Raw genomic sequence first — 11333 nt, 5'->3', positions numbered from 1 at the left:
AAATGCTGAGAGTAAATTTACCAAGAATGGGTACAACACTGCCTACATGTATGTCAGCTGAAGAGAGTATCTGTACAGTATTTCTACCTGTTTTGGATAGGCATTTACAGCAGGAACTTACCCTAGATCAGATGGAGGATGAGAAGCATTTGCATTGGGATCCAAGAGAAAACGTTTCTGTGTTAATGATGAATTAATTCCCATCTCCAAAACAGGGTATCCCATCTGCCTAGTCCATGTGTCCATGACTTCCTTCACAGGTTTATTACTTGCCTATTAATGATAGCAGAAGGTTGCAGTGAAAAAGCAAATTCAGTCCAAAGAGGAAAAAAAATATATCTCTGATATTGAGAGGATGAAGAGCAGAAAGAGCAGGTTCAGTACAAAAAATATTCCATTAAATTCTTTTATGGTGCCTGTCATTGAAAGAAGGAATAAGCTGGGAACTTGAACATGGACAGAGGAAATGAGAAGTATGTGGGCAGGAGACTGGCCAGTAACATGGACAAGAAATACTGAGGAACCTTTGGGGCCCCTTGCATGCCCTAAGATTTATCAATTTTTTTCTGAGGAAATAACCAAACAGGACAGAAAGGACATAAAGAAAAAGCCAGAAGTCCCTTGCAGCATGCCCTGTTTTTGAGTGTGAAGGAGGAGCCAGTAGTAACCACCATCAGCTGCACTAATGCAAAATTTGATCTATTCTGTGGACTATGAACTTCTTGTCCTGGAGACTGGAGCTGGAGAAAGCTGCCACTGCCTCCCCAGGATGCCACCTGCGAAGGAAGGGAGCTAAGGTGACTTAGCAGCGCACCAGAGAGAGAGCAGTAAGAAGTCTGGGACCAAGGAAAAGATGAGAACTCGAAAGGAGACACAAAAGTGCAGCTTGGGCTGTGTGAGTGTCTGCAGTGGTGGAACAAAAGGAAATATCATCAGGGGAAGAACCTGGTAGTATGCACGTGGGCTTGGGGGGGTAACGAGATGGATAGAAGGAAACAGCCCAGCCTCAAGGAAAAGGAAAGATCAGAAAATGGTGGCACAGAGGATGACTCAGCTGGCAGTCAGAAGGTAGAGATGGAGATAAGCACCAAAATTACTTGGGGATGGATACTGTTGAGAACTTTCAAACAGCTGAGTCTAGTTAAGGGAGAGTATGGGGTGCATGTGTGTGGTGGATGAGGGGCTTTTTCACCCATGAAATGAGTTTGAGTTGTGGGGGGAATGTTTCAGTAGCAGGCTGTTTGTTAGCAAGGCCTCCTTTCTTGTATCTTCTTCCACTCCCACAGTCTTATGCCAAAAAATGAGTAAATAATACATATTTGCTAGAAATAAGATGTGTTGGAATAGATTGGGAGGCTGCCTAGCTTGTGATCTCTCATTGGCAGAAGAGCTACAGAATATACAAAGTTTGGGAAACTGAAATCAGTGGGTGAGAGATGAAACATTTATTAGCAAGGGTTTGGGTTTCTGCAAAACATACCGCTTCCAGAGCTTCCCAAAATTGTTGTGTCTTGGCATTCTGGAAATGGTGTTTCTTCAAATATGCCTAGAGAGAGGTAGAAGACTGTGAAAATACTACCAAGTGTTTCTTCTTTGCCTATGAAAACAATACACATATTCAGTTGTACAGAGATACAGAGAGCAGAGATCAGTTGTACAGAGTATCTATCCATGGGCGGTAGTATTGTGAGTAGAAGGTTAAATGGATCAATATTCAGCTGATGAAGTTCCTTTGCTTTCCAAAGCATACCATAAGGCTAAAAGTCAGCATTTTCCAGTGTGGCTTGTTAGCATGCAATAAACTTGGACTTGAAGAGTTCTTTGTTTTTTGTTTGAATGGACACCAGCATACCCTGTTGCAAATGTCTATCTAATACAAGAGGTTGTTCAGAAGGAGGAAGCTATTTCAGGAGATTTCACTAGCTGTGGACTCAAAAGTGGAAGTAGGAAAATCTAGCCACCTCTAAGTTGCGATCAAAATTACTATTTCAATGAATAATGGTATTCAGCTACGTGCTTGCACCTCCTGAACTGTCCTGTGTCTTACCTGGCTGCTTAACGAGTGCTTTCCTACCCTGCTATCTGGGTCCTGGTGGTGTTTAGTCAGTAGATGGTGCTGTTTGTTTCACTGTTAGCCACAGCTACCTACTGTAGTGTCCCGAAGGCTCTGAGTAGAGACGAAGTATTAGTCTCTTGTGGACAAGGTGGCTGTATTTTCCCATCTTGTGGAACTGTCCTGACTGAATATATGAAAGGAAAAATAAAGGAAAATACAGCTGTCTTGTAGCAGCCCAGGAGGGAGGGAGGTGAGAACAAATTTTGTAAACCTGCGCTGTAACTCTTCAGAGGCGGCAGATGTTGTTTCAGAGGAAAGGGCAGACAACCTTCCTCTTTCTGGGAGGGCTCCTTTCTCCCATTTTTCTTTCCATAATTTTGTAGCATCATATTTTTTCGTCCATGACAAAGGACTATGAACTGTGCAATCTCTCCCTTTTGTACACTGTATTACCTCAGCTTTCTAGGTCTGGGTGCCCCTGCATCAGGGCATGGATGGGCTTATGACTGTAAGAATGTCCCTGCATAGCAGGCTTGGGTGGGTTGGAGGATCTTGGCCGTATGATGCTGCAGATATAATTTACAGCTGAATGAGGGGATCCTAGCTGACAACAGGGTAACAGTGGGGTGGAGGAGGTTCCTCCACTAAAAGCTGTCATGAATTTATTTTTTTCTGTGGGAGGGTGGAACTTCTTCCCCTTGATGTTGTCCGCTCAGTACTGAAATGCATTAAATACTTCTGCTACTAATACCAGGATCTCTGATATTAACTTTTTGAATAATGGCTTTGATACTGTCACACGAGGATGGGCTGCATTTCTGGTGTGTTTTGGTGCTACCCTTACCTGACAGCCTTTCTGGAAGAGGTCTGGTGTGATCCAGTCTTGAAGCATTCTGAGGATCGATGCACCCTGAGGAAAAAGGGAAAGGGGAGAAGGTCATTCCACACTGCTCTAACACTGGATTTCCATTCATCTGAAAAGCAACATGTGAATGAATATTTTATAAGGCAAAAATAGAAACCATTCATCTGATTAAGGAAGTGTTTTTTCTAATTTCTTCGTGGCATGGCTAGCCTACCTGCTGGAGCTTAATTCTGGATGGGAGAGTTGGTCTTTAGCTGTGATCAGCTGCCTGTTTCCAAGTTCAGCTGTGCCAGCAGAAGGGCTCCTGAGCCCCGCTGCTGGGGATTAGCATCCTGCTGCTCTACCAGTTTGTGTGAGCAGGGCTCCCCGTTTCACTTTGAACGGGACAGGGGCGAGGGTAGCTGGGGAAATAGTCCTGTCCAGCTACACAATCTGATAGAAGAAGTGACTTCTGCTGAACACCCAACAGGTAGGGAACCCCAAAAATGCTGCAAATCTGGGGCTTTACATGTTGGGGGTGCCATCTCAAGATTCAGAATGAGCTTTGCTGAGGACTGGTGTAAGAGCATTGGCCTCTGAAGCATGGTAGAATTGGGATCAGAGAAGTTACTTGGGTGTGTCTCAAAAAACCCCAACAATTAGGACCTTGAAAGAAGAAAGAGAAGGGGGAGGGAAGACAGGAGAGAGAAGTAGAAGAGTCATGTGGAACAAAGGACAGAATGGGCACAAAATGATGAAAAACAAAAGCAATGCAAACCCAATCTAAAACGCAAAATACAATTTTAGGATTATCATGTTTTCATTTTCCAAACTAAATCAAAGGGCAGCTGTGAGCCTGGTGCTATGAACGGTTTAAAAATCCAGTTGTCCCATGAAAACAAGAATGTTATTTGAAATCTCAGTATATGCTGTCTCCCCCATTTACATGTCTGAGAATAACAGCTTGACTGCACGAGTCACGGCAGAGGGACTGTTTGAACAGATATGCCTCAAACTGCTTTCCAGGCTATTGTTGCAGAGTCAAGGTGGTCAGCAGATGACTCTTTTCTGATGCAGCAATTTAATGTGTTTGCCATAAAATATGTTCAAAACCAATTCAGTAGAATTTAGAACAGATATCCATTAGTGGTAATCATAAGGCTGCTTATGATTAATGGTGATCATAAGGCCATGTGTATGCACTAGGGTACCTCAGTTCCTCAGCTTTGTGTATCAGCCACTTCTTATCTGATATCACCTTTCATAGACCCTCCCATTTATATTAAAAGTCACAGCAGAAATATGCGCTTGTGCATGCATTTGAGAACAGTGGAGATTTCTTTTGCTTTAAACCGCAATGTATATTTAGCCCCTTGCATCTTCTACTACTGCTTTTCAGTCCCTTCCCCCTACTCTTGTCATTCCTCTGTAGTCTGTGGTGGAGTGTGTTTGAGAAAAACTCATCCTAACAATATCACTGGTTATAGGAACTCCAGTGTTTTAATAACTTTCCTTTCTTTCAACTATTTGGGGAGGTTCAGGAAAGTGACCTTGATTTGAATAGCTGACCTTGTCTGATGGGGTTGTGGGGGGGAGTCTTTTATCAACATCCACATAACTTCTCCTAGAGAGTTGTCGTAATTGCCAAGTATATGACAAGATTGTATGTGGCAGAAATGCAGATGTTTAATCCTAAATTAGCTAGGAGTTTCCAAAAATGTGGGGGTCCATGAAAAAATTTCTAGTAGAACTTAAATAAGTATTTGGTTTCTGAAAGGTAATGAATGTTTGAACTCCACAATCAAAAAATCTGATTGTTACTCCAATAAAGTCTTTCAAACTAAGACAGAGGATGAAACTGGAAAGGAGGTGAGATGCAATTACTTTTTAAGAGCAGATTAAAAAAATTACATACATTAATTTTGTAGTCACCAGCTCTAATTTCGTCCAGCTTTTCTAGGCGCATAATGCCCTCCCAATCATTCTGCAGTTAGAGGTTCACGTGCAGAATACACTACAATGACTCCACAGGCCCTTAGGCAATTCATTAGAGTTTTAGGATTGTATAAGCCCTGTAATTGCTCTGGTAAAACTCACAGAGAGCATTCCAAATTATGCTTTATTTGTTTAGTGATGAATATTATCATGAGGAGATTGTTTTTATAAGAAAAATGCAAAAGAGAAGCCAAAAAGAAACAAGTTAATTTTGTCATGCATTTATATGTAAATACCAACAGCAATTTGAGCTAAATCTACGTGAAGACTTTCTAATTCAAGCCAAATTATAACCCAAGCCAAATTATATCCCAAGCAGATTGTTCCCAAACAATGCACGAGTCCTCAAGTGTTTTTGCTTAAAAAAAAAAAAAGAGTTCATGTAGCAATTATCTAGGCACAAAGAGATGAGTAAAAACTATGATTTTTTTTCTCCATTGTTTTTTCAGACCATGCAGAAGTATGTCTCTTGCTTAGCTCACCGCTAAAATACATTTTGGTCCAGAGTATTTGATTTAGCTTTGTATGTTTCTTGACTTTTGTTAGTTTGATTTAAGAACAGTGTTACACAATGCAGGTTTTCACATGGTTTATGATTTGACTGTGAGGCATTTATGATGCAATAAATACTGGTTGTATTGTTGGATAGAGGATTTAACAATTGAAAACAGAAAACTGATGGAAATGGATAGATCAAGTCTAGCTAATAAAAGTAATATCTACAGCTACAGACTCTAGCACAGCTAAAGCTAAAATCAATGCAATACATACTTTATGTTTAGCTGATAATGGGAGCTTGGAGGGAAAGGAACAAGCAGGATTTAATAATGGTGGATTTTGTGTGTTCAGTGGAAACTTGTTATGGCATCAAGTAAGAAACACCGAGAGCGTCATACAAGAAGCTGTCAACACAAACATGGTGTATCTGGGTCAGGAACAACATGGGAGATGCCTGGTTGAGGAGAGAGTGATCAGAGACCCAGCTCCTTCCTCACCGAAGTGGAGTATGTGGTGTTGAGAGGGAAGAGGGACAGGGGTGTTTCCTCCTGTGCTTCTTCAGACTTGTCTCTTAATGCACTGGAAAAAATAACTAGAAGCAACAGTGTTGTCAAGGTGCTTGAGTCAAGGGATTCCCTGGTTAGATACCAGGGAGTCTGGAGCAGACCTGCTTTGTTCCATGTCTAGGGGCCGTCTAAGGGCAAAATGGCTTTGGCTATACCTGATATGGAGGGAGACAAGCTGGCTTCAGCCTCCTAGCCTGGATCCTGCTGACCACATCGAAGTGGCAACCCTCAGCTTGGCTGCTGGCCTCTCTAAAGCTCTGGACCTCAAGGCACTTTTCCACAAGAGCTGAGCTCCTGGCTGCTGCCCCACACCACTAGTACTACCAGAGGCCGTGGACTCAGGGAGGTCTCTGTGTGCCCTGGTCACAACGGTGGTTGGATGGCACCAGCATCCTGGCATCTTGCTGCTTAGAAAGACCCAGGTTATTCTTCCAGTCAGTTCCAGCTGGCTCCTAAGAGAGCCTTTATAGGCACAGGTCCCCACTGCCACGGACAGGGACAGCCCCAGGATGAGCAAAAAGCTTGTCGAATACCTAATGGGATGTCCTCTGCCACCTCCTGGGCTACAGACTACTGTACTCCCAATCAGTCCTGAGCTCCACAGCGCTCAGTTAAATGTGGAGCTAACTTGTCCCCAAGCTTAGGGCCAATGCCAGTAGAGGCTGGTGTAGTCCATCTTTGCTAAGGCTTCTTGGGTTGCTGGCATACTGTGAGCAACATGAGACTGTTCTTGTTCTCACTGCTTGGTTCCCTACCTTGCTTTCTCAAAACAGGAGTTATACTGCCCGGGAGGTGTGTTGGGGAAGTGAGAGAGAGGAGACCTGGACATCTGCCCTTGCATCATCTGCCCTTGCATTAGATTATGAGGCTCAGCATAACTGGGCTGCACATGAGGTGATGGGAGAGAGATGTGCTTAGTATCTGGTTCAGGATAATTTTTAAACCAACAACTCTAGTGGCAGAAGCTGCTGACACTGTGATTTCCCTGCACCTCTGCATGCTGTGAGCAGGTTTGCATGACACACAGTGGCTGGACCGAGGCTCTGGCTGCACTGCTCCTCTCACAGTTGCTTTTGACTGAATCATCACTGACAACAGTCTGGAACATCCCAGAAAAAAGATCTGCACAGACACAGCCCAAGTGGGTTAGGAGTTATGATTGCGACTACCCCTGACTTTTATCTCCTCTCTTTGCATCCAAAGTCACAACAGGAGGATAACCTACCTTACTGTAGGATATCCCATCAAACACAGAGGTGATTTCAGCTGGAGATGACACTTCGACCACAATTGGGTGGGAAGACAGCAAAGAGTCATCCTTCATTACAGGAAGCACATCATCAATTAAAACCTGTTCAAGCTGAGAAAGAGAAGATGTTAGAATAGGAGGGAGGCAGCTGGAAGTGGAATGAAATTTCACCTCCTCTAAAGAAGGATTTTCAAACTCTACATCTGAGAGGGGAGGGATACAATTTTGCCTTAACTAAGATAAATTGCCTTTTGCACATCTTGTTTTCTCGTGTGTATCATAATACAACCCTCCACCCCACCCCCAGCAGACAAAAAAAGGAGCATGTATTACCAATTTCAGCAGTGTGACAGTATCTGCAAAGCTTATGGGCTCCTCTTGCAAAAATGGAACTGGAGAGGAAGGGAAGGAGGGAGGAAGGAGGCAGGGTTCCCCATTCCAAGGTTTATAATTTTTTAAAAGTGATTATAATCACTAGGCTCAGAAACTAGTAGATTTTGACAACAAGCTCAATCTATGTGAAACCTGCTTCCCTCCACTGGCATATGTTATATATTTTCTAGTAGCCAGAATCTCATTACACCTGGACAGCTGGGGGAAAGATGCATGCTATGTGCCATCACATCTGTTTGGGAGGGGAGGAAGGAGAGAGCAAGAAACCTCCCTTTATTCACACTTATCATGCCTCAGAGTATAAGGCATATTTAAGGCTACCTTCTTTGTCTGCAACCCCCTTAAAGTGACTGGAGTTCGTTTTGCTGCACAGTTAGTGCTGTGGGCCATCCATTATCACTACCTATTTTTGCGCTGTGTGGGGTAGAGATTGTCTGAGTTGGAGCACTTGAAATGACACTTAAATGCTGGCAGCATCTGATATTTTCCTTGAAGAATAGCCCAAGCTGTGAAGACGGGCCCAGGTTCCCAACCCTCACCAGGCTGGATAACAAGAAGTCCCATGAAGAGACACTACAGCCCAACTAAATAAATAAAGGGGAATCTCCATCTTTCAGCGTTAGACCTTTACACAACCTTGCAAAATTGCTAAGGCTCTGTCTGGAATCCACCTAGGTATTATTTGCCATAATAATAACTGAACAGTTGACTCACTTGTTAAAAAAGAATCATTCTTCCCTTCAGACTAAAACTTTACAACGTTTATTTTGACTAATTTCAGACCATAACCTAGGTAGGTGGAAAAGCTTAAACCAACTTTTTCTTTATGTTGCACTGCACTATGTTAGTTTTCTATAAATATACTTTAAATCTTCATCGTACTTGTCTAATTTTTACTCCCTTTCAAAATGCTCCACCCAGCCCCACCAATCCTCCACAAGACAGAAATAATTACCATTTTCCAGTCTGGTTCTGCAGCATTTACTCCCAGGAACTCAAAATAACTGGCAAATCCTTCATTTAACCACAAGTCATCCCACCAGTCCATGGTCACAATATTCCCAAACCACTACAATAAATAAACATTGAAAGATGTGGTGTTAGCTAAATGGTAGATGTACATTTCAGCATCTCACATCTCAACATAGAACATTCATCTGTTCACGTTTCTTCCTGTTGCCAGATGAAAATTATCATAATGCTGGGGTTTAAATAGGAATTCAGGCCTTGCCTTGTGTTAAAACATCACTTTTATTATAAAATTACATATTACTAGGGAGATTGCTAATGATTCATGTGCCACTGAAAATATTTTTAGTTTCTTCCTTTTGATTTGATGATTTGTGCTTGTAAGGATATGTTTTCAGACAGCTTCCACAGTGTATAGTTGTCCCTATTTGCTTGCCCAAAAGAGACATCTGCACATGCAAATTAGTTCCTTTAAGACATTTCAGACAGATTTTCATAAGCTGGCTCACAGTCTGGACCCAAGCAACTAACTTCCTGAGAAAAATTCAAAGGCGGTAGTTATGGTACTTTAAAGCTCTAAAAGGGAACTGTTTTAACATGATATTTTGCAATCAAATCATGAGCTCACGTAGAAGATCCCGAGATGGAGTTGATGACAGCATTTTCAAGATTATAATGTTGCGACTACACATTTGAAGTACTATAAAAATGAATCGTCTCCTAAAACGTACCTGATGAACGAGCTCGTGGGCTACCACAGCAGCTACTCTTTGTTTGTTGGAACTGGCTGACTCGTTGGGATCATACAGCAGGTTTGTTTCTCTGTATGTGATCAGCCCCCAGTTCTCCATAGCACCTGTCCCGAAATCTGGAATAGCTATTTTATCTACATTGAAAGAAAGAGAACGTGATTACCACAATATTCTTTAAGCCACCTCGCTTGTCCTTTCCTGCATATTCACAGCCTCTTTTGCTTACCATTTGTGGTTCTGGCTTACTGCTGTGGACTGCAGCCTATAAGGTGTGTTTAAGAAGTGGGGGACTGGCCTACAGCAGCTGTCAGCAAGCACCCTGGCTCTGCTGATATTAATAGAGCTAGGATCAGTTGCACTAGCTGAGGATCTGTTCTGTGAGCTGATGCTATGCCACCTCCTGGGAGCGTGCGTATCGTACATTACTTAATTTTGCCTCCAGAAATTAATAGTGTTGTCTGGGGATGTGTTTAGGCAGTAAACCTCCTGAAACTATCTGTAGCATAATGAGGCATGTCATTGTTTGTCACACTGTTGTATTAAAAGTATTTATTGACATGTTAACTGAAGTAAATCCCCCAGGCAGTGAACAACATCTGCTTCTACTCCTGGTAATTTGTGGGGGTCAGTCATTTATGGTCAGTAATCAATACAGGTTTAAATGAGAATTGTGGACTCAATTGGAGTGGCATTTTCTTCTGCAAATAATGACCACAGCCTTTTAATGTTGGTTAGTGAAAAAGTATGGATGGATTTAAAACTGAGTAGAACAAACAACACTTACTCCACCCTAACAGAAGATAGGAATTACTTATTTTAATTTAAACAACTTGATTACAGAATCAAAGCTGATAGTCTGGCAAGGACTTCACTGACAGTCAAAATGAGGATCACAAGGAGAATGGCAATACCAGAAGCCATAAATCAATGTGAAACACAATATTTAAATAAACCATTATGCAGAAACATACTCAATTCATCAGGCTTGATCTAGATGACTTCTAATATTGAGGGAACAACCTAGTAAGTCAAGGTTTGTGATCCAACAAATAGACATTCTGAGAAAAACAGTATAAAGTCTACAGGAGCATCTACTCTCTGATACTGCTGGCCTGGGGTTACCAGTCCACCCTGTAGCACAGACAGGCCCCTATCCATATGCTGATGTGGCAAAATCATGAGGCTTTTATGGAAATGAAAGTTTAACTATGAAGCATAGGTGAGATATAGTTCCAATTATTACTGATGACCAGTGTGCAAAAGAAGAACATGCTGTATTAATTTCCCTAATTCAGTTGTTGTTGAGATGCAAAGAGAGATTGACAGTAAACTCAGATGATGTTTTGAAAGGAGGAGGTAAAAATCTGTTGTTAAAGTTATACAGGTTAGTCTGATAGGTACGTGTATGGATAGCCAATAAAAGGTTTGCATAGCACTGTTAATCATCTTCAAAGCTGTTTTGGTTTTTTTTTCCCATTACATTGCCTTAACTTGTTTGTAGTTAATGTTTTTCCATCCTTTTAAGTTCATGAATGTAACCGAATTACCTCTTTGGAGGTCTTAGGAGGAGGCCTTTCCAAAACTCTGATTACATTCCCAACTTTATTAGTTCAAACTGCCCAGATCAGATCCAGAGTCCAGATAGCCCAAGCTAAGGGATGCACAACTGCACTGCTTTTTCTTTGCTTATTTTGTAACCTTGGGCAAAATTTTATAGTGTGCCACTCTCGTTTAGCTCTGGGTCTTCATTTAGCGCAGCAGTAGAAACTACAAATTATATGCTGGACCACATTCATCTTTCTAAGACGTGGATACACACCCACTTTGCACTAAGGTTAATAAATCGTATGACATACTCTCTGGCAGTTTACATCTTCACTTATCTCACTGCTGGCTTTTGTCCAGAAGTTCCCATGGAAGTGGTACATGTTTTTCTCAAACTTATTCTGGCTCTACTTTAGCTCATGATGTTCCTTTGCTGATGACACCAATGCTTCCCCTGATTTTCCAC

The 11333-nt window shown here is 42.0% G+C and overlaps 1 protein-coding gene across 1 annotated transcript in view; it reads right to left on the bottom strand.

The window, feature by feature from the left end:
* Positions 1–11333, bottom strand: part of LOC104135537 (glutamyl aminopeptidase) — a 35256-nt gene that overhangs the window by 10670 nt on the left and 13253 nt on the right. The window contains exons 5-10 of the mRNA XM_009649198.2: positions 9302–9456; positions 8557–8670; positions 7185–7319; positions 2901–2966; positions 1481–1546; positions 122–273 (exon numbers count right to left, since the gene is read on the bottom strand). Coding sequence (XP_009647493.1) covers positions 122–273; positions 1481–1546; positions 2901–2966; positions 7185–7319; positions 8557–8670; positions 9302–9456 — 688 coding nt within the window. The remainder of the gene's footprint in view (positions 1–121; positions 274–1480; positions 1547–2900; positions 2967–7184; positions 7320–8556; positions 8671–9301; positions 9457–11333) is intronic.

This window comes from Egretta garzetta, unplaced genomic scaffold (assembly GCF_000687185.1).
Source record: "Egretta garzetta isolate BGI_Z169 unplaced genomic scaffold, ASM68718v1 scaffold41, whole genome shotgun sequence".
Lineage (NCBI taxonomy): Eukaryota > Metazoa > Chordata > Aves > Pelecaniformes > Ardeidae > Egretta > Egretta garzetta.
Note: the sequence above shows the minus strand (reverse complement) of the source record. Positions and strands in the feature narration are given on the sequence as shown.